Source organism: Oncorhynchus masou, chromosome 28, assembly GCF_036934945.1.
Source record: "Oncorhynchus masou masou isolate Uvic2021 chromosome 28, UVic_Omas_1.1, whole genome shotgun sequence".
NCBI lineage: Eukaryota > Metazoa > Chordata > Actinopteri > Salmoniformes > Salmonidae > Oncorhynchus > Oncorhynchus masou.
In genome coordinates, this window is record NC_088239.1 from 48,281,488 (window position 1) to 48,305,419 (window position 23,932).

Genomic DNA, 23,932 nt, shown 5'->3' on the forward strand with positions numbered 1-23,932 from the left:
ACCACCATGCTTCACTGTAAGGATGGTGCCAGGATTCCCCCAGATGTGACGCTTGGCATTCAGGTCAAAGAGTTCAATCTTGGTTTCATCATACCAGAGAATCTTGTATCTCATGGTCTTTTAGGCACCTTTTTTTTTTAGCAAACTCCAAGCTGGCTGTCGTGTCTTTTTACTGAGGAGTGGCTTCCGTCTGGCCACTCTACCATAAAGACCTGATTGTTGAGATGGTTGTCCTTCTGGAAGGTTCTGCCATCTCCACAGAGGAACTCTACACCTCTGTCAGAGTGACCATCGGGGTCTTGGTCATCTCCCTGACCAAGGCCCTTCTCCCCAGATTGCTCAGTTTGGCCAGGCGGCCAGCTCTAGGAAGATTTCTGGTGTTTCCAAACTTCTTCCATTTAGAATGATGCTGGACACTGTGTTCTTGGGCACATTCAATGCTGCAGAAATGTTTTGGTATTTTTCCCCAGATCTGTGCCTTGTCACAAACCTCTCACAGAGCTCTACGGACAATTCCTTAGACCTCATGGCTTGGTTTTTCCTCTGACATGCACTGTCAACTGTGGGACCTTGTATCGACAGCTGTGTGCTTTTCCAAATAATCTCCAATCAATTGAATTTACCACAGATGGACTCCAATCAAGATGTAGAAATATCTCAAGGATGATCAATGGGAACAGGATACACCTGAGCTTAACTTCGAGTCTCATAGCAAAGGGCCTGAATACTTATGTAAATAAGATCTGTTTTTGTTTTGTTTTAATACATTCACTAACATTTCTAAAAACCTGTTCACTTTGTCATAATGGGTATTGTGTGTAGATTGCTGCTGATTTTTATTTATTTAATCCATTTTAGAATGAGGCTTTAACAAAATGTGGATAAAGATAAGGGGTCTGAAAACTTCTTGAAGGCACATTACATTAGTGTTCTCTCACAGAGCTGATTCCGTCTAGCCTAATCCGTTAACCATCTGCTTCACACCGTCCTATAAGAGATGTTTGTGAGGTGATAATTTCTCTGATGGCACTTATGCTTCATCCTTTAATAGTCATGATTAGCTGGTGATTGCCTGTGTAATTAAGGGTAATTATTGGGCGTAGGGCATCCCACCTCTTCACCCATCAGCCTATGCTGTAACCAGTGCCTGGTGTTACACTGGTCCACATTTAACCAGAAGAGAGAAACCAGTCTCAGGTCTTTGGTCCTCCACATTCTGCAGAACAAGTTGTGTCATAGACCAAAGGTAGGATTAGCATCCAGTAGATTAGTCTGGATGGCCTTAGTCTGCAGTAGAAGATCCAGCCAGGAAGGGGTTAATGCTGTCTAACACTCCTCGAATAAGTGTTCTGCTACTGGCCTGTCAGGCCAAGATGGGTAGGTAAGCTCCATTGTGTTGACCCAGTCTGCTGTAGCGAGGCTCCGGTATTACTAGTTAATGCTCCTCTGTGCTTCCTTGTCCTGGATATGGAGGCCCAAGTACGTTTCCTGAGCCGCCCACACATTAAAGGTTTTACTCCGAGAGCCTTCGGGGGAGAGAGCAGAGCAGTCCAAAACACTGCTGGGTCATAGAGACGGGTCATGGAGAGGAAGATCACGTCATTACCTCCCCGTCTGAGAGGACTGATAGCCAGCCAGGTTCAATGATCATACGTGCAAATGTGCATTGTGCGATGTGACGAATACTGATGGGAGTCAAGGTTGTGGCTGGATGTTGACAGCTGTTTTCCCTTGTGGTGAACTGAAAGTGCAGCCGACGTCCCAAATGCATGACGATCATCAGCTCATGCAGATTGGAATGCCCACTCCTGAATCTGTCGCCGGTTTTACCGGCAAATGTGACAACCACCATCAATACCTGTGGAGGGAGTAGGAATACGAAACAACGGCCAGGTAGTCATACTGCTGCCTGTGATTCACATCAAAGCTGACAGGAGTGTGCCACTTAAGTCAGTCTGCAATGAAGCAACTCTTCAAAAGCATCATTTGAAAAGGCGTCTCTGTAACACCAGCCGCCCTCTTTACGCCATCCTGCCTCCAACAGAAGCTTTCATTTGGAAGTTTGTAGTAACAGTGTGTGTGTGGTGTGTACGAGAGAGAGGGGTGCGATTTTGTGTGTGTGTGCGAGAGAGACTCCGTGGGTGGGTCTGAAGATGATGGAGAGCTCAGGAGTGCAGGACGTTATTAACGCGGCACGGCTCGATGCGGCAGCTCGCTGGAGAGCATTATCAAAATGCCTTCTGAAAAACCAATCACTTACTCCACCACACATGTGCAGCGCAGCCACGAGAGTCCCCCCTCAATTGTTTCACTGACCTTTCTGGTTTCTCCTCTCTTTTTATCCCCTCTTTCTCCTTTTTATGTATTCCTCATTCGTACTAGTTCTGTGAGAGAGGGCTCTACAGTGCTACAATTTTGGTCGCATATGCTCCTAACTATTTTACTGTGCTACCTGGAATTTTAATTTAGGAGCACCGGTGCCCCTAGGAACAAATTTCAGCATAGATGCCTGAGTGTGGTACAGAGAGGGCTAATGTTGCGTTATGTGCTGCAGGACCTAACTGAGACAGGGTCCTTAATATATGGAGTGTTTTGGCTTGTTTGAACCATCTGCGAAAGCAGCCCGGCAGGCAAATGTAGTGGTGCTTTTTTGTCGTGGTTCATGGCATAGATATTGAGTTGGTAACACCACTACTGAACAAAGTCCTTCATCTTTATCTCACTGAGCTGCTTCTTTCTAGGCCCATACTTTCCAATTAGCGCACTCTGTACCAGGGGAAGACTGTACCCTTCTCAGTTCTTTCTGTGTAGGCTACTGTGTATAGACTTGACTGTTAGCCTCTCGTTGTACACACACACACGTTATTCCATTAAGATTATATCAGAACTACTGGCAGAATGTCCACCTACACTCTGCTATCATGTTGGCAGGGGTAATATTTACTTGACGATATCGCCTGGCTCGAACGTAAAAATGATCTATTGCTGGTGTGAGGGCTAGGATTGGACTGGGAATAGAGTCTGCGGCCAATGCTGGGTGAGTGTTTCTTTTCAACCCAATTAACACTAGCAGCTTTTGTGAGTTTGCTACTCAGGGATTCTGAGCTTCTTTTGAGCCTCGTGTGGTTTAGATCGTTCACCGTTATCGTGCCGCAGCCGCCTCAAGGTTTGAAAGATCAGTTGCAAGGCGTATGTGGTTTCTAAAATGTTCTTGATCCATGTTTTGACCGTATATAGATGTAGGCCGCCTGCTCGGCTGTCCTTCCTGACTCTGTGTTTTGTCTGAGTCTAGCTGTAATGGGAATAGAAGGTGGCAGTGAAGTACCACCCACGCGCCTGCCACAGCTAACTACAACATCAAAGACCTAACGATTAGGGAGTCACTCTGTAGCCCTCATCAAAGGCGCTTGTTAAGATGTTCATCATATTTCTGGATGAAAGCAGCATGCTAAGACGGCTCCCAATTTTGGTGTGTGAAGACTGTCTGTACTATGGGAAAACAGACTGTTTAAATATGTGCTTAATATTAAGTACATTTTCTGAACATTTGTCAACTATCGGCTCATGAAAAGGGGCACCCAATAGAAATAGCCTGCTGTAAGGTTTCAGGAAGATACCTGCACGGTGGTGGTGTTTGTGTTCACGTAGTCGCTAGCCTGGAATATATGGAGGTCAGAAGGACACATTAACAGAGGTGTGCATGTAGTGTGCTGCTTTATGTCTGGAGGATGGGCAGGGCACCCATCCCCCCGGGACCTGGGCTGTGTTATGCATCATTACCACAGAGTGGCTGGGGATAGGGGCCGGGGCAGGGCCGTATATCTCCCCCAGCAGTTAGCCGTCAGCAGGGCGGAGGAGGGGAGTGGAGAGGCCTAATGTATTATCGATCCAGGGAAATAGTGGGCTATCCTCCACTCTCTGTTTGCCAACATTTGTGTTCGCCTGCCTCCCCTTGGACCGGGCTGTCTACTCTACCGTATCCCCTGGAACTGGACATGAAGACAAAGTCACCCTCCCTCCCTGGCTGGTTGTGTGTCCCCAGGGTTAAGCCTGTCGATGCATGGTTATCTCAGTGGAGAGAGAGATTCTCTGTAAGTTGGTTCGCTCAGGAAAGCACAGTGCCTCGGCCAAACCTCACACTCTACCAATTTTATGGTAGTTATAGCATGCACTGCCGCCATGGCAACAGCTGACAGCTAGCAGTCACTGTTGGCATGGTTACAGGTTACAATTCTGTGAAAAGAGAGAGAGAGGGGGCTAAGGAAATAGGAGAGAAAATGGGACAAAGGACTGGAGCTGATGAAAGTAATGGCAAAGGAAGGAATCACAGCTCTGCGACATACTCCCACCCCTGCCGCTCTCCTGCCTGCTACTCTGTATATGCTCCGGTTGCCTGGCAGTCTGCTTTTAGATTTTAAAAACACAACGTATTTTATTCAATTTTACCTTAGTGCCGATTTCATAAAGTACCGACTGGCTATCCAGCTAAGTTTGGAAGTCTGCTATGTCCCTGTTTAGTCTAATGGAATAGTGTGTCATACAATCTCTGGTGTAATTGAAGACTGAATATACACTGAGTGTACAAAACATTCAGAACACTTTCCTTATATTGAGTTGCACTCAGAAGAGACTTAATTGGTCAGGGAATGGACTCTACAAGCAGTAGCGGTGTGTGGGTAAAATCACAGGGGAAGCCAAGACCAAAAATAAGCCAAATTACACCTTGTGTAGTGATGATTGCCTTGTTTGCTCTATAATGTTAGTTCATATGCCTTGCAACCTCTGTCCGGTGAAGTCCACGACGCACATTGCATGTAACAAACCGTTACGTGACCTACAGAATGGTGAGAGGGTGTTAATGTTTCCAACATTTTCAGGCCACTAAACAACAACTATTGATTTAGATCCACGGAGAGTTGCCGCAAAGAAAACAGGAGCTGCCTCCACTATTCCAGCACCATTTAAACTTCAACATTTCAACATCATCAAATCACCTATGCTTAGTCTAATACAGTGACAACTAAACATACCAAAAAGTCCAATCAACGTTAGCTAAATATGATGTGGCTGACCATGGTTCTGATTTGTGTGTGTGTGCGTGCGTGCGTTCGTGCAAGTAGAATAAACATGTTGACTCACCCTACCTGTAGAGAAACACCAATGCCATCCTCTCGATCATGTTGAGGAAACGGTCTATGACTGTCATACTGTATACACTTTTATTTGTTGTTCTAGGCTACCTGGCAAAATTCTTGCTCGCTAGCCTAACTTCCTTTCATGGGCAACGGTAAATAGTTAATATTAGCCTTCTACTACTATTAGTCTTCTACTAGCTAAATATTGAACTTCCTTCCTCTCAGACCAGGGGCACAATGGATGAATTTATGGTTGGATCAGAATTGCCATTGTAATTGTTGGCCAGTATGGAGAATTAAGTAAAACCAGAAGTCCAAATCCTTATCTCCATCCATGGCTAATTTAGGAAAGGGACGATTTTAGCTAGCTAGCCAGCCACCAGGGGATAACAACACATCAATTCAAGTTATTTTTGTCAATGACGTATTTCTCTTGATGTGATGTGATGTGATAGGAGTGAAGCCAAATCCAAACTGGCTTCCCTTGACACTTTTTTTTTTGTGTGCCAGGACAATTCACAGTTGCGCTTACTCAGTTTACATCAATGCAGATTGGATATTATTTAATACTTTTTTTATTTTTTATCAAGGGAGGCCAAATACTCGCTGGCTTCCCTTGCATTTAATGCCATGGGCAGCAACAATGTCAGTCTTTATGACCAGACAGCATCAGATAGATGGCCTACACATACAGAGACAGAGTGGAGCTGTTTCGCTTGCCCCGGATACTTTCTCCGGTGAGATACATTCAGCCTCTTGCAAATCGAAGGAAAATTATGAAATACAGAGGCTTAAGATAACTTCTAATTTATTTTGTTTCTTAGAAATGTTTGGGGTTATCAACGTAAGCTCATAATCGAGTAAGCATACACTGATTTAAAACACCTGGTTTTCTGATCAATCTTTCAAATTATTAGGACACGTTAACCCCTTTATCAGTCTTATAGCAGTGTATTTCGCACGAACAGCTTCCTTTTGTCCGAGTGAATTGAGTTCGGAAAAACTGAAAGTATGCATCATATAAATAGTTTTCACATACAAACTGTGTATGTTCGAACTCAGAATCAAATATGCGTCACAAAAATAACATGATCGCTGTGGTGGAACGTTTATTTGGATTGCCGATTTTCTCCATTTCAGAGTCCCGTCACGTAAATGATTTGATATGTGTCCATGTAAAAAAGATTATTAGGGAAATCGTTGATATAATCAAACTATTAAATCAATCTGATTATTCACAATTGTGTGGATGTATCTGTACTGATTGTGTATTGTAGATGCAGAGGGCTACATTAACTGCCAAGTAACAGTTCAAAGAGCAATGCAATATAGTTCACACAGACATGTACTCTCTAACACTCCACCCTCCTGAACCTGCTCTCTTTCTCCCCCTCTCTCTCCCTTTATCTGACTCACTACAGTACATATCTCCAAGGGCTGGGAGACAATAGGTTAATCCTGCCACATCCGTTTTCACTCATTCGCTCGCTCTCTCTCTCATATTCTCTCCGACAAGCAGCTCAGCTTTGCCTTGCCCTCTCCATGTCCACCGGGAAATGAAACAGTGCTTTATTCCATCACAGATGTTCCCTTACAAATACTTAAGATTTGGTTAGAAGATGAAAACTCTACGTTTTCATGTCGGGCCTCCAAGACAATATGCCCAAGCATGCAATTCCTCTATCTGTATGACTTCAGTACGTTATGTTCCAAATCAAAACTGTCGTTTGATTTCATATCCGCGGGGACAGTACGTTATTAGAGGTGGGGACAGGGTAGTGAGTTGTGTAGTAGTTGACTAGACTGTCTGGAAGGTCATGATGACTCTCGAAAGTGGAGGCCGGATTGTAATAATTTCCAGTCAGTTGTTTAACAGTGAACAGCTTTGTGTCTGAAAGCAGATGGAACATTACCCGGTCTTGTCAATGAGCCATGTAAGCGATTGCAGAGGGGGAGAGAGCGGAAGCAGTACTTAGTTATTTTTAACAACAGGGTTTATTATTGTGTCCTTAAGTGTTTTTTTTGTGTGTTTTTTTTTAGAGCTGCAGTGTTTGATTGTGTACTGTATAAAGCCGGTGGGATGCTCTAGCTATCAGTAGACTGACTCGCCCTCTTCCCTACCTCCCCCTCTCCCCTCATCCCGCCCCTCCGGGTTGACAGATTGACGGGCGGAGCCTAAGCGATTGAGCCCAACCTCGGCTACAACTGTCGCCATGGTGATGCAGCCCTGTGATGCATTGAATTTGCAATATTCCTGGGTTAGACACAGCCTAATAAAAACAGACTGGCAGACAAGGGAAAACTGTTAATGAAAAATGCAGTGAAAGAAGGCTCTTTGTCAGGGTGGTGTGTGAATCATATCAACATGTTAGAGAATAGTGGCGTGTAACTGGGATAAATAGCCTAGTCTTATCATTGGTCTAGCCAGTGGTATGGGATGCATATAAAATACGGAAACAGAAAATGACCTTTTGTGGGTATTTTTGTGTTTATTTTGTGGTTTGCTTTATGTCGGGCATATACGGTGCATTCGGAAAGCATTCAGACCCCTGGACTTTTTCCACATTTTGTTACTTTGCTGCCTTATTCTAAAATTAATTACATTGTTCTCTCCCTCTGATCAATCTACACACGCTATCCCATATTAACGAAGCAAAAACAGGTTTTTAGACATTTTTACATTCAATAAATAAAAACTGAAAATGCCTTATTTACATACGTATTCAGGCCCTTTGCTATGAGACGCGATAATTGAGCTCAGATGCATCCTGTTTTCGTTGATCATCCTTGATGTTTCTATAACTTGATTGGAGTCCACCTGTGGTAAATTCAGTTGATTGGACATTATTTGGAAAGGCACACACCTATCTATATAAGGTTCCGCAGTTGTCAGAGCAAAAACCAAGCCATGAGGTGGAATGAATTGTCTGTAGAGCTCCGAGAGGATTTAATCGAGGCACAGATCTGGGGATGGGTTCCCAAAATATTCTGCAGCTTTGAATCTTCCCCAAAAAAGTGTCCTCCATCATTCTTAAATGGAAGTAGTTTGGAATCACCAAGACTCTTCTTTAAGCTGGCTGCTCAGGCAAACTGAGCAATCGGGTGAGAAGGACCTAGGTTAGGAAGGTGACCAAGAACCTGATGGTCACTCTGACAGAGCTCCAGAGTTCCTCTGTGGAGATGGGAGAACCTTCCAGAAGGACAACCATCTCTGCATCACTCCACCAATCGGGTCTTTATGGTAGAGTGGTCAGACGGAAGCCACTCATCAGTAATAGGCATATGACAGCCCGCTTGGGGTTTGCCAAAAGGCACCTAAAGGATTCTGATCATGAGAAACAAGATTCTCTGGTCTGATGAAACCACGATTGAACTGGGAGTGGGAGAAACTCCCCAAATACAGGTGTGCCAAGTTTGTAGCTTCATACCCAAGAAGACTTGGGGCTGTAATCACTGCCAAAGGTGCTGCAACAAAGTTATGAGTGAAGGGTTTGAATACTTACGTTAATGTGATATTTCATATATATATTTTTAAATGTGCTAATATTTAGAAATGCCTGTTTTTGCTTTGTCATTATGGGGTATTGTGTGTCAATTTATGAGGGATAAAAAAAACGATTTAAAACATTTTAGAATATGGCTGTAACGTGACGTAATGTGGAAAAAGTCAAAGTGTCTGTATGCTTTCCGAATGCACTGTGCAGTTTTTTATTTTTTCACTGTAAAATCAGCAATCAAGACGTGCATGGTACTGGTTTCTCCTGAGGTGCTAGTTCTGAAGTCTTACAATGGCTTTTTTTGTTCTATAGCGGTCTTGTATTGAGACCCACAGTATGGCTGTAAATTGCTTTCGATAAAAGTGTCTGCTAAATAGCATAGAAATAAAAGCATATGACTCACAGCTGTCACGTTGAAGAGAGGCCCAGTATTGCGTCCAGTCCTAAATAAGCTCTGCCATGTGTTGGCTGAATCATCCTCTCAGTCCTGCTCATGTAGCGTTATCTTTCTGGGGGTGGAACAGAACAGGGCTGACTGGTGCCCCATGACGCCAGGCCCAACCCTTCCTGTGGCCAGATGGGGACAGAGAAGACAGGATGATGAACAGCCCTGTCGCCTCCCTCCAGATTCTGTTCAAATGTCCTGTAAATGTTATGGTTGCTAATGCCTGTCACCTGCACCTCCCACCCGACCAACTGTCCCTGAAAGTTCTAGTGCAGTCACGCGGTTCTCCACAACTTGTTCAAAGAATAATAAACGCGTAGGCCGAGTGAACAGCTGAAAACACAGGGAGGAATCAAATGGGTTCTACGGAACTTCTACTAGCTTGGAATACCAACATGATGCTTTCATATCATTTTTTGTGTTTTGTGTTTTTGTTTTCCTTTCTTTTTTTTCTTTTTTTTTTGTGATTCTGCCGACATTGTCTCTCAGTCAACAACCCAAAAAATGCTGGTAAGTTATTTTCAAACAGCTGTAAGATGATGCACTCCTTTTGATTTCTGTTTGGGGTTCTTGGATTATGGTTTTATCAGTTAAGATGCCTCTTGTGCACATTTTGGAACCTTGGCCTTTTTGTTGGTCATATTTCATCCACCCACCAATGCTCCTGCTGTGTCCTGGGTTAAGGTTATGATTTGGGGTGGAGGTGAGTTTGGGGCAGGATAAAGAACCCTGGGATACGAACCTTCTCTAAGAGGTGTTCCTGATTCCACCTTACTTCCCCTCCCCTGTCTGCAACTGCTACTGTAATGCCTTACTGTGACACCCTGCCCATCCCATAGCTTGAGTCACACATTTGAATATTGTTCTTGACTCGGTTTGTTGTCTACTTTGCTGTTGTTTTTATCATGTGCACGTGACGAAAGCTTGTTTCTTGCATCTTGGTAATATTGTCCAGACCAAATAAGAGTTGTAAATGATCTATGGGTAGACAATTCACACAGTTCCTTAATTGTGTAATCAGTGGAATGCAGGAAACAATGACAAAGTGTTTGTTGTTGTGCACACCTCATTGGCACATTTTCTCTTTATTTGGTTCACTATTCTCCAGTCACATACTTGTTCCTCACCTAGAAAGTATATATGAAGGGGGATGGGCTCCTCTCTTTTTCTTGCTTTCTGTTTATTCACTGTCTGGTTGTTACCATATATTTTGTCTCTGATACCCACTCAATGCACGGGCGCTAGGCTAACTCCTGTCTCTGTGAATGACGTTGATGCTACGCTGCTCATCTCTTTGTTCTGTTGATGGAACGACCTTGATGCTGCCTTTTCCTTTGAGTTCCTCCTTCAGATTGTTGTTTTGTCTGTGTTGTCTTGCCACTGCCTCTTCACAACAAACGTCGCTAAGTCATTTCCACAACTTACTAGAATCACAACTGTAGGATAGTCTACAACAAAACATGCAAATCAATGTGTTCCCTGTGTTGTTAAAGCAGCCATTCTAGTGCTTCCCAACGTGGCTGTTGACTCAGCAGCGTAGAGCATTCTGCTCAAGGCCGAAACAGCTGAGAGAGGCTTTCACATGGTTGCTCTGAAGGAAGACATTGATTCACATTTTTGATCCAGCTTGAATCTGCAGTTTCCTAATTGCACTAATTGTTTTCAATGAGGTGAAGTAATCTATTTGACTATTCAGTGGGAGGACAGAATCTGTGAGATGAGATGTACTTCATTTAGGTTACACACACACACACACGCACACACAGAGATAAGTTAAGGTAAGTTAAGATAAGTTAAGATATAAAAGCAGTCACACTATAGCCCAGGCTAGCCCACCAGGTTTTCACCTGATATGAAGCATTAACTATAATGACCTAAAGAATATTGTCCACCCAGATCAGCTCTTTATGTTGCCGACTCCGGTTCAGAGTTAATTGCGCTTCTGTTTCCGTGAACTCTGACCTCCGGATAAACATTCCATCCTGAGTCCTCTCCTCCCTCTTTGGGAGCTCACATCAACTTCTCTCCCCAGACAGACACGCTCATAGGCTAGCACTAAGGTGCGTTGTTAACGTGCTTTAGGTGCTGTAATGCGCATCGTGCTCCTGCCCAGTAGGAGGTATTTTCTGTGGTTAAGTTAGAAAGTGTACTCTCAGATGTCCTTGTCTTGTTCTGATCATTCTCTCTCTCTCCTTTCTCTCCTGTAGTCCACCCCTCTCCACCTGGCTGCAGGGTACAACCGGGTCAGAATAGTCCAGCTCTTACTACAGCACGGTGCAGACGTACATGCTAAGGACAAAGGGTAAGTGTGTTTGTTGTTTGCATGCGCTTTAGGGTGAGTGCCATGTTGGAGTGTCCCCCCTCCCAATAATGTTTCTGGAATGTTGAAGTTCACACGTTGCTGAGACACTTCATTCGACCTCCTTACCTGATGAACTTAGTTTCTAATTGCACAGAGATATAAAGGCTCTGTCCCTGTAATGTCCTAATGCTGTCTGTGTTCCTTTCTCCCTCAGTGGTCTGGTTCCTCTCCACAATGCATGTTCCTATGGTCACTACGAAGTCACAGAGCTGCTGCTGAAGGTTAGAAACTCTGCTGCTTTTGGTGTGCTGGTATGCTTGTTACGTGGCGGCTATGGAAGTGAGAATCCTTTAGCTCTGGGTAGAGATAGAGGTCCCTGAGGAAGCCGTTATTGTCAGGTGTTTTCAGAGGGGTTCGTCACAGGCCGAAAAGCCTGGCCGGCTTCTCCTCCTTCGACGGGAGACAGACAGACTCGGACTTCATTCTCTATTCACTTTGTCTTTGAGATGAAGTCTCCAGACTGACTGGCATGTCTAAGGGAAGCCATCGTCACGTATCTGACGTTTTAAAGTCAGACATTGTGTCAGTAGCGCTGTAACACCTGGGTCGTGTTCACACTTTAATAAGCCGTTTTTCTTTGCTCTTATTGAACCCGTTCGGATTTCAAAACATGGTTTTTCAGAAACATGTCTGCCACTTTATTTCCTTCACCACGTGTACGGTGTGTAACGGCCCTCTCTGTTTCCTGTTAGCATGGAGCGTGTGTGAACGCCATGGACCTGTGGCAGTTCACCCCGCTCCACGAGGCTGCCTCGAAGAACCGCGTGGAGGTGTGTTCTCTGCTGCTGAGCCACGGGGCTGACCCCTCCCTGGTCAACTGTCACGGGAAGAGTGCTGTGGACATGGCCCCCACCCCGGAGCTCAAAGAGAGACTCACCTGTGAGAAAAGACATCTACTTAATAACACTCACACACTGACCTATAGACTCTCCTATGCACTCACATGCTCAAATAGTTTCCCCCTTTGACGACTTGGGAGAATAATGGAAGTCTTATGGCGTGTGTGTAAGTGATGACATGGTTTTTCCCCCTGTGTGTGTTGTGTAGATGAGTTTAAGGGGCACTCTCTGCTCCAGGCTGCGCGGGAAGCAGACGTGGCCAAGGCCAAGAAGTCCCTCGCTCTGGAGATCATCAACTTCAAACACCCACAGACACACGAGACGGCACTGGTGAGGCACACCCCACACGCACAACACACACACACACACACACACACCACACAGTGTTAAATGGACTCCTCCTCTTGTGTTGCAGCACTGTTCCGTGGCCTCTCCTCACCCCAAGCGGAAGCAGATCACAGAGCTGCTGTTACGTAAAGGTGCCAACGTCAACGAGAAGAACAAGGAGTGAGTCTCTTCCTGTTTAGCTGAACTCTGTCTGACCTCTAAAGCGATCCTCTAACCACTGCTATATCAGGACGACGTTGACCCAACCCTGTGTGCGTCTGTCTGTCTCTGTAGCTTCATGACCCCCCTACACGTGGCTGCTGAGAGGGCCCACAATGACATCATGGAGGTGTTGCAGAAACATGGAGCAAAGGTACAGTGTTCACCTCACCCGTCCATCCCTTCTGCCATGCTCTACTGGTCTTGCTGCTTGGATCAGCAAAAGGGGCAAGTTCAATGGAAAATACTTAATCGGAGTGTAAATCTGCAGCCGTTTGAGTGAACCCAGACCCTGTGAGACGGGATGTTTTTCTAACTAAAAAAGGCTGAGATCTGTCTCCTCAGTGTCCGGGTGGTTCTGAAGTTACCACTTGTTTTAGAGCTCAGTCATTTAGAGTATTATTAACACCAACGACAGGACGGACTGGGGGGAAAGACTGTCCTCCTGGCCGATCAACCGCCTGCTTCTGAGAGCTCCATCAGATAAGAATGAGCAGATGGATGGAGTGTTCAGAGCCTGCCAGACCCCCCCCCCGAAGCGCCCATCCTCACCTTCACAGGCGGTCCTTCCCTCATGCAGACCTAGTGAAAGACGTGCACCAGTTCCACAATGTTTCAAAGCCAGACAGACACTAAAGAGAATCCTCTTGATAGCTTCCCTCGATGGAATTCTCTCAATAGCGCGAGTTGTGTTTTTATATGACTTTCTAAAGAAAGACGTCAGAGACGGACACGAGAGAGTGGCTCCTGGGTGCTTTTGACAGTTGAGTATCTATTCAGAGAAGAGAAGCCTCCAAACAGTGGTATTTTGACTGTCATGTCTGGACTTGTCTTATTCATAGTTATAAGGGGAGGTAGCTATCCCCCCCCCCCCCCCACAGAGGCCCAGCACTACTTAGCTGGTTAGGGAGCATGACAGATGGAACAGACATCGAAAGGTAAACCGCAGCACTTCCCTGAGCAGATCAGGCAGCCTGTTAAACTCGCTGCCGGTATACGGTGTGTCAATGGCAGATTTGATCACTGTATTAGAACGCATTGGCTGCGCAGTAGCATGCTATACATGTTACAGGGTCTCCGACTCCAAATGTGCATGTAATTTACAGTATCAATGTTAATGACCGCTATGTTTGATGTACAGTTACAAGGATGACATGTCAAAACCTGGGTTGCTCTGAAGGAAGGGCGTTGTGTAGGCCCCTAAAAAATAAGTTTCATTTTTTTTCTGTTATTCCGTTCATTTGTTTTCTGTTTTCCCCTATGTTTTTTTCTTTTTGCTCTCAAAATCACACTTATTTATAGAAAAACAACAACATTTGATGTTCTAAGTCCACATCAATGCTTAAACCACATCAGGAGACCACTTTTGAGGTCTAGGAAAAATACATAAAACATTGGGGTGAATGGAACCTTTTAAAGCAAGTGCACACCAGCAAGCGCTCATGTGATTGTTGAGTTTGCATAACACATGGCCACTAGATTGATGCAAATAATCATGATGTCATTTTGCCAGGTAGGAGTAGGCTACTAATTAGTTAGCATTTAATTGAGAAGGTTTTTGGGAAAGACTTTCCATCTCTACCAAAAGGTTATTATTAGCATCATCGCTAACGGCTACACAAAGTGTAGACCTGCGCGCGCACCGCCCATTCCCGTGCCATTTCAGAAGTTGCAGGAAAATACAATTCACTGAAGCATTTTGTTAATGTCTTTTTGATTAACTTGGGCAAATGAATGAGTTTTCTTATAAGTTCAATACATTTAGTTGATTTCCTATAGTTTGATACATTTTTTTTATTTCATTCCATTTTTATGTCTGGATTCCATGGTTCCATCCACGTTGTCTGCAGTGCCAATTGTACAGGGCCCAACTTTCGAAAGTGTGACACTGTAACATGGTATTTTCTAAATGAGCTAGTCATGTCGGCAATAGAACAAGCGTTCAAATTATACCCATCCGACCCAGATTGCGATTTATAATGGACCGTTCTTGGATTGCGTAAACAACAACAGTGATTCAGTGATGGTGGGGATGCAGGGCTGTGTTCCAAACAAAACAACAACAGTGATTCAGGGATGGTGGGGGTGCAGGGCTGTGTTCCAAACGAAACAACTACAGTGATTCAGTGATGGTGGGGATGCAAGGCTGTGTTCCAAACAAAACAATGCGGATGTCCTTGCTCTAGTTCCTCAACGGCACAGCTAGGGGAGCTCAAGAAAGCACCTTTTATAGTTAAAGGCTCTCTTCTTTGAGTCAGAAAAGTGCACTGGAATGACTTAGGAGCTGTGCCTACTTTGGAGATGTGTGTGACCACTTGGAGACACCAGTGAGACCTCTCACTCAAACCCTTTCATTTTTGGTCTTTTATGTTGAACCTACCCCACATTTCTATGAATATCGGTCTAGTCTTACTGAATATACAGTGCCTTGCGAAAGTATTCGGCCCCCTTGAACTTTGCGACCTTTTGCCACATTTCAGGCTCCAAACATAAAGATATAAAACTGTATTTTTTTGTGAAGAATCAACAACAAGTGGGACACAATCATGAAGTGGAACGACATTTATTGGATATTTCAAACTTTAACAAATCAAAAACTGAATAATTGGGCGTGCAAAATTATTCAGCCCCTTTACTTTCAGTGCAGCAAACTCTCTCCAGAAGTTTAGTGAGGATCTCTGAATGATCCAATGTTGACCTAAATGACTAATGATGATAAATACAATCCACCTGTGTGTAATCAAGTCTCCGTATAAATGCACCTGCACTGTGATAGTCTCAAAGGTCCGTTAAAAGCGCAGAGAGCATCATGAAGAACAAGGAACACACCAGGCAGGTCCGAGATACTGTTGTGAAGAAGTTTAAACCCGGATTTGGATAGAAAAAGATTTCCCAAGCTTTAAACATCCCAAGGAGCACTGTGCAAGCGAAAATATTGAAATGGAAGGAGTATCAGACCACTGCAAATCTACCAAGACCTGGCCATCCCTCTAAACTTTCAGCTCATACAAGGTGAAGACTGATCAGAGATGCAGCCAAGAGGCCCATGATCACTCTGGATGAACTGCAGAGATCTACAGCTGAGGTGGGAGACTCTGTCCATAGGACAACAATCAGTCGTATATTGCTCAAATCTGGCCTTTATGGAAGAGTGGCAAGAAGAAAGCCATTTCTTAAAGATATCCATAAAAAGTGTTGTTTAAAGTTTGCCACAAGCCACCTGGGAGACACATGTGGAAGAAGGTGCTCTGGTCAGATGAAACCAAAATGGAACTTTTTGGCAACAATGCAAAACGTTATGTTTGGCGTAAAAGCAACACAGCTCATCAACCTAAACACACCATCCCCACTGTTAAACATGGTGGTGGCAGCATCATGGTTTGGGCCTGCTTTTCTTCAGCAGGGACAGGGAAGATGGTTAAAATTGATGGGAAGATGGATGGAGCCAAATACAGGACCATTCTGGAAGAAAACCTGATGGAGTCTGCAAAAGACCTGAGACTGGGACGGAGATTTGTCTTCCAACAAGACAATGATCCAAAACATAAAGTAACATCTACAATGGAATGGTTCAAAAATAAACATATCCAGGTGTTAGAATGGCCAAGTCAAAGTCCAGACCTGAATCCAATCGAGAATCTGTGGAAAGAACTGAAAACTGCTGTTCACAAATGCTCTCCATCCAACCTCACTGAGCTCGAGCTGTTTTGCAAGGAGGAATGGGGAAAAAATTCAGTCTCTCGATGTGCAAAACTGATAGAGACATACCCCAAGCGACTTACAGCTGTAATCGCAGCAAAAGGTGGCGCTACAAAGTATTAACTTAAGGGGGCTGAATAATTTTGCACGGCCAATTTTTCAGTTTTTTATTTGTTAAAAAAGTTTGAAATATCCAATAAATGTCGTTCCACTTCATGTTTGTGTCCCACTTGTTGTTGATTCTTCACAAAAAAATACAGTTTTATATCTTTATGTTTGAAGCCTGAAATGTGGCAAAAGGTCGCAAAGTTCAAGGGGGCCGAATACTTTCGCAAGGCACTGTATCCAGAGGCCTTTCAAGATTTCGCAAACAAACAGTAATATGCCAAATGAGCTCTGTTGTCTTCGCCTTTTGGCCTGATCATTTCCCCGTCATCTCTCTTCAATTTCTACCATGATTATGCTTCTCATGTTTATTTTGTTAGAAGCATTTCAATTTGGCCCTATTCAAAGAGGCCAATTCCCATGAGTGTGCAGGGTTAACAAGTAAAGTGGAGCAGCGCCTGGTATTGGAGTTTTGTTGCTGTGCTCTGATCAGTGGGTCTGTGGGGAGCAGCGCTGTGGTGTGTGTATGTTCTAAGCAGAGCCTCCCCTTTCATTTGGAGATGTACAATCAGTAATAAATCGAAATGAGAATATCCCAGGACCTAAGGGAAACAAATACAGGGCAGAATAAATAAAAGTCAGGCAGGAAGTCATCTCAGACTTGAAACGCTCGGCTCTGGTACACAATTGTACAGTGAGACGAGCATACATTTATACACGTACATATGCAGTTGACCTCCCAAACACACACACACACACACAATAACACTATCTCTCCCAGTTCCTGCTCGGTGCTGATAGTCTCTGAAGAGCTCCAGCAGCCCGGGGGCTCAGCTGATTAATTATTGTTTGTGTTAATTTCAAAATGCGTGAATTTAGTTGCACAGCTCAATCCCCACAACTCTCAACTCCTCTCCCTCTCATCTCCTCACTCTTTTCTGCTCTCCCTCCCTTTCTCCCTCCCTCTCTCAGATGAATGCGCTGGACACCTTGGGGCAGACAGCCCTGCACCGTGCTGCAATGGCGGGACACCTCCAGACCTGCAGGCTGTTGCTGAGCTACGGAGCAGACGCCTCCATCCTCTCACTGCAGGGCTTCACCGCCTCACAGATGGGCAACGAGGCCGTGCAGCAGATACTCGATGGTACGGAGAGCGAGAGGGCGTGTGTGTGTGTGTTCCTCTAAGACACTGGTTGGTGATACTGTGACGTTGTAATTCTCTCTCTCCCCCAGAAAATGTACCAGTGAGGAACTCTGACGTAGACTACCGTCTCCTGGAGGCAGCTAAAGCTGGAGACATGGACACTGTAAAGGTAGGATTCTCATTTAAGTCGGTGGGTGTATGTGTGTGTCCCTACTATAGGTATAGCGAGCTGACTCACAGGAAAAAAAGAAGGCTAATAAGCAAGTTTACATGACATGCCCAGGACCCGTTGATATGGAAACTGTTATTTGATTTTCTGCTACTCCGTGTTCTGGTGTATGAACTCACTGGACTGCGTCGCCTTCAGCTCAAGATATTCTGAGAATGTTTTTGAAAACTTGCCAGTTTCATCACGGCTGCTTTTGCCGGTTTGATCTGAACTAGGCTTTGGTCTCACAGCTCACACTAATACTCTCATTCTGCCTGCAGACAGCTTGTGCTGCTGTCAGAATGTTGAGTGTGTCACTCTTTAGACTGCTTCTCTCTCTCCCCTCTCTGTGTGTGCACTTCCCACGCGTGTGTGACCATGCTCTCTGCAGACTTCCTGTGCCACTGTCAGAATGTAAACTGATTCTCTCCTTGCAGTCGTTGTGCTCTCCACAGAATGTGAATTGTCGGGACCTGGAGGGTCGTCACTCCACGCCGCTGCACTTCGCCGCCGGCTACAACCGCGTGGCGGTGGTGGAGTACCTGCTGCATCATGGGGCCGACGTCCACGCTAAAGACAAGGGGTGAGTCTTTCTGGCTGGCTGGCTAGTTGTCCTTCTGTAGCCATCTTGTTTGCTCAGGAATCTATATGTCTGTCTATCACCTTCTGTCTCGGCAGTGATTTCATCTTCTCTGCTCCACCACTCCCCCCCCCCCCCAGATGATATAGAATCTCTATCAAAGATGTTATCGCTCTGTTGTGTTTCCTCAGGCTATGTCTCTTATATTAGACCCAAGACATTTCAGAGTAGGTAGAAGCTCATCACTTTCTAACCCTCCCTCCTCTGTGTCTCCCTTTGCTCTCTCCCTTTTTCTCCCTCTCTATCACTTTCTATCCTCTCTCTCTCCCTCCCCCTCTCTGTGCAGAGGTCTGGTGCCCCTGCACAATGCCTGCTCCTACGGTCACTACGAGGTGGCTGAGTTGCTGGTGAGACACGGGGCATCGGTGAACGTAGCAGACCTGTGGAAGTTCACCCCTCTCCACGAGGCTGCAGCCAAGGGCAAATATGAGATCTGCAAGCTGCTCCTCAAGGTATGTCCTGTCTAAAACCGAGTTAGTCAGTCCCCTCAGTCTCTGCAGCCTGTCACACGCTTTCTCAACCTCTCTCTGTCTCCCTCCATCTCTCCCTCTCTCTCTGTTTTAAGCCTTTTTTTACGGAGAGGTACTGTAGAAAGTCATAACGCTTCAGTATTAGAATTTTACCACATGCTAAAGCCCAGTGGTAGTTACACTGTTTATTACGGCTGAATAGCAGACAGGAACACCACTTGTGTTTTATGGGCTTTTTTTTCTCATTAGATCTCCGGTCAGGAAAACATCACTCGAGAAGGGTGTTTAAAAGGCGCTTTAGAGACGGGCCGCAGTGAGCGGCAAAGGTCTCATAGACTTCAATGGGGGTAGGGCGGCAAAACGCAAGAAGTTTTGCAAGCGGCGCAGTGTGTTGCGCTTGCTCCCATGAGCGGTGCCGCTGGCTCGAGCGCCCGTAAGATGAAATTGGCCGAAGTCTTGAGCGGCCACCGGGCGTGGTGGACCAATTAGCAGAGTTCATCTTGTCAGCCAATCAAGCAATGTTTTAACGACAACATTTGAGCAGACAACAACCGGGACCACTGGCCTCTACACGCGGTAGGCGGATCTTCTTTCGTTTCAGTTGCCATTTACCGGGGCCCGTGTGTAAGCACCTTTTTTTTACGCTTTTGTTCATCATTAGGGTTAAGCAGGTCCCAATTGATGTGAGTTCTAAAATCATAAGGACCTCAGAAACATGTGCGTCTGAGCTGTGAGCTGGGGAGTTATTTTTGGTGGCGTTATCTTATAAGAACGCCAAGAGCTGCTGGAACGTGTTACTTTCCCACCTCATGGTTAGAGGGACAAGTGTTGCATTGAACTTGATGCACATGATAAGAAATGACTCCGCCACCTCAATCATCAACTGAGACAATTTCTATCGAAAGAGAGCTTGTTTGTTTAGTTTCGCCCATCACCCAAACATCTAACTGTGCCTAACTGCAGCAGTCAAGAGGCATACCTCCTTCCGTATCTATTTGGACAGTGAAGCTAAAATAACATAGGTTGCTCTATACTCCGGCTTTTTGGATTTGAGATCAAATGTTTCATATAACGTGACAGTACAGCATGTCACTTTCTATTTGAGGGTATATTCATACATATCTGTTTCACCGTTTAGAAATGAAAACACTTTATGTATCTTGTCTGCCTATTCAAATATGTCATAGGTATTATGACAAATTCCCTTGCAGGTTATTAAAGTAGTCCAAAAGTTTAGTATTGAGTCCCATATTCCTATCACCCAATGATCACATCAAGCTTGCGACTCCACAAACTCGTTGGATTCATTTGCATTTGTTTGGAGTTGTGTTTTTTTCCCCAATAGGAACTTTTGATTTGATCTCAAATCCATTTGATCTCAAATCCAAAATGCTGGAGTATAGAGCCAAATGTAAAAATGTAGCTTCACAGTTCAAATACATAGAGAGGAGTGTATATTCAGTGCTTTTCCTTAGCAATCCATGACAAGTCTCTCTGCTCTGCTGGTTCCCTCAGCATGGGGCGGACCCGACCAAGAAGAACCGTGACGGCAACACTCCGCTGGACATGGTGAAGGAGGGGGACACGGACATCCAGGACCTGCTGAGAGGAGACGCTGCCCTGCTGGACGCTGCAAAGAAGGGCTGTCTGGCCCGCGTCCAGAAACTCTGCAGCCCAGAGAACATCAACTGTAGAGACACCCAGGGACGCAACTCCACCCCCCTGCACCTTGCAGGTAAGACTGGCCACCAAGACATAGCCAGGGGCACATAGACCCATCTAGTTGGACGTCTGTTACTGAACTTCTGTTAACAATTATCAATGGCTGTTATACTTGTCAAAAGGGCCAGATTTGATGAATAGCTTAATCAAATCAAATTTTTATTTGGCCCATGCTTTGTAAAAAACAGGTGTAGACTAACGGTGAAATGCTTGTTTACGGTTCCTTTTCCCACAATGCACAGTTAAAGATAAAACATATAAATTGTGAAACATGGAAAAACTACATGGTGAAATGATGGCAGATACGTTAAGATCAGCGTAAAAAAAAAACACACAAAATGGTCACGGGCCAATAAGACAGCTACCATCCACTGCAGCAGTCACATGCCATACCACGTCTAGTGTGACCTCATGGAAGCCACTGTATTTTCAAGCCAGGCGTAAGTGGAATTCTAGATTCCCGTAGTGTGTGTGTATATACAGTGGGGCAAAAAAGTATTTAGTCAGCCACCAATTGTGCAAGTTCTCCCACTTAAAAAGATGAGAGAGGCCTGTAATTTTCATCATAGGTACACTTCAACTATGACAGACAAAATGAGAAAAAAAATCCAGAAAATCACATTGTAGGATTTTTAATGAATTTATTTGCAAATTATGGTGAAAAACAAGTATTTGGTCAATAACAAAAGTTTATCTCAATACTTTGTTATATACCCTTTGTTGGCAATGACAGAGGCCAAGCGTTTTCTGTAAGTCTTCACAAGGTTTTCACACACTGTTGCTGGTATTTAGGCCCATTCCTCCATGCAGATCTCCTCTAGAGCAGTGATGTTTTGGGGCTGTTGCTGGGCAACACAGACTTTCAATTCCCTCCAAAGATGTTCTATGGGGTTGAGATCTGGAGACTGGCTAGGCCACTCCAGGACCTTGAAATGCTTCTTACGAAGCCACTCCTTCGCTGCCCGGGCGGTGTGTTTGGGATCATTGTCATGCTGAAAGACCCAGCCACGTTTCATCTTCAATGCCCTTGCTGATGGAAGGAGGTTTTCACTCAAAATCTCATTCTTTCCTTTACACGGATAAGTCGTCCTGGTCCCTTTGCAGAAAAACAGCCCCAAAGCATGATGTTTCCACCCCCATGCTTCACAGTAGGTATGGTGTTCTTTGGATGCAACTCAGCATTCTTTGTCCTCCAAACACAATGATTTGAGTTTTTACCAAAAAGTTCTATTTTGTGTTTCATCTGACCATATGACATTCTCCCAATCTTCTTCTGGATCATCCAAATGCTCTCTAGCAAACTTCAGACGGTCCTGGACATGTACTGGCTTAAGCAGGGGGACACGTCTGGCACTGCAGGATTTGAGTCCCTGGCGGCGTAGTGTGTTACTGATGGTAGGCTTTGTTACTTTGGTCCCAGCTCTCTGCAGGTCATTCACTAGGTCCCCCCGTGTGGTCCTGGGATTTTTGCTCGCCGTTCTTGTGATCATTTTGACCCCACAGGGTGAGATCTTGCGTGGAGCCCCAGATCGAGGGAGATTATCAGTGGCCTTGTATGTCTTCCATTTCCTAATAATTGCTCCCACAGTTGATTTATTCAAACCAAGCTGCTTACCTATTGCAGATTCAGTCTTCCCAGCCTGGTGCAGGTCTACAATTTTGTTTCTGGTGTCCTTTTACAGCTCTTTGGTCTTGGCCATAGTGGAGTTTGGAGTGTGACTGTTTGAGGTTGTTTAAAAATCCTACAATGTGATTTTCTGGATTTTTTTTTTCTCATTTTGTCTGTCATAGTTGAAGTGATGAACAATTACAGGCCTCTCTCGTCTTTTTAAGCGGGAGAACTTGCACAATTGGTGGCTGACTAAATACTTTTTTGCCATACTGTAGGTCCGAATGGTCATGAGTGTGTGTAGCCAGATGGCCAGGGCTGTTGGACAAGTCTGCCCTCCCTGTGCCCGTGGAAGGCCATGGCTCAGTGGAGGGGGGACAACAGATGGGTGAGGGTGAACAAACAGTCACAGGAGGCAACCGGGAACGGACCTGGGCTGGGACCACAGTCAACGGCTGACCTGACACAAACCTCACACCACACCATGTGTTTACTACAGTATGGCCTCTCTAGGTGGCGGATGATCAGGACAGACGCCCCTCGTTTCATGCGCTCACCCACTTTCTACCGCAGCTTGATTTCACAGTTAAATTAGCAACTTTCGACCGCGCAGCGGAAATGAAGACTGTCTATGTGTGTGTGTGTGTGGTGATTCAACCGTTTAATTACATTTACATGCAATATTACCACTTAAATTTAGTGTCTCTAGTCTATCATTCACTTCCATTCTACTAACTAGAGGTCCGTGCTGCAATGGAGGTTTCGGAGGTCTTTAGTCTCCATAACACGGCAGCTCAATTATCTCCCCTAGCAGAACATTAAGTCCAAACACCCTGCTGCTGGGAGAGATGTGTGTGTTTAATAGTGTGTGTGTGTGTGTGTGTGTGTGTGTGTGTGTGTGTGTGTGTGTGTGTGTGTGTGTGTGCCAAGCAGACATCTCCCCCCCCCCTCATGTTCACACCGTGAAGAGCTGAGAGGAGCGAGAGACCTAATCTATGAGAATGACTTTGATTAGCGGTCTCCTCATTAAAGTAGCAGTGAGAGAGTCTGAGAGTGTAAGCGACGCACACGCCCAGAGCCGTGTGTGGATCGGCATCGGGCTGCAGCTAATAATGAGTGTTAATTAGACTGGGTCCTGGAGGGGAGTCAACTAGAGGGAACAGTGTGCTCACCGTGCCTCCAACACACCGCTGCGGAACCGATTTCTGGATTTCTGTTCAATTTCTCACACCATAAATTGCTGCAGTGGTATAGGGTCACTTCTCCTTTGAAGCTGAGCTCGTTTGAGACCTTGAAAGAATACTGAGAAGGAGAGAGAGAGCTAGGGAGAGAGGGATTGAGATACCAGTGTCAGATGGAACACTGAGCCCCATGGTGCCAGAGTAATCCATTTTGCACCCTTTTCCTCGCAAAGGTCTCTGAAAAGTTTTGGCTGACCAAATGAGGCATTCATGGCAATACATATGAGCACATTTCGGTGTCTGCATTAATCCATTGTGTGTTCCCCCCCC

General features: G+C 45.1%; 1 protein-coding gene across 2 annotated transcripts in view; it reads left to right on the forward strand.

The window, feature by feature from the left end:
- The window catches only part of LOC135517760 (poly [ADP-ribose] polymerase tankyrase-1-like), a 108,656-nt gene that overhangs the window by 74,909 nt on the left and 9,815 nt on the right, over positions 1-23,932 (forward strand). Inside the window, exons 6-17 of one of the 2 annotated variants that reach the window (XM_064942344.1) lie at positions 9,567-9,587; positions 11,285-11,379; positions 11,594-11,660; positions 12,132-12,318; positions 12,487-12,608; positions 12,694-12,785; positions 12,900-12,978; positions 17,601-17,772; positions 17,862-17,941; positions 18,418-18,563; positions 18,907-19,072; positions 20,606-20,825. In XM_064942344.1, the coding sequence (XP_064798416.1) occupies positions 9,567-9,587; positions 11,285-11,379; positions 11,594-11,660; positions 12,132-12,318; positions 12,487-12,608; positions 12,694-12,785; positions 12,900-12,978; positions 17,601-17,772; positions 17,862-17,941; positions 18,418-18,563; positions 18,907-19,072; positions 20,606-20,825 (1,447 nt within the window). The remainder of the gene's footprint in view (positions 1-9,566; positions 9,588-11,284; positions 11,380-11,593; positions 11,661-12,131; positions 12,319-12,486; positions 12,609-12,693; positions 12,786-12,899; positions 12,979-17,600; positions 17,773-17,861; positions 17,942-18,417; positions 18,564-18,906; positions 19,073-20,605; positions 20,826-23,932) is intronic. The other variant, XM_064942345.1, reaches the window with a different exon arrangement.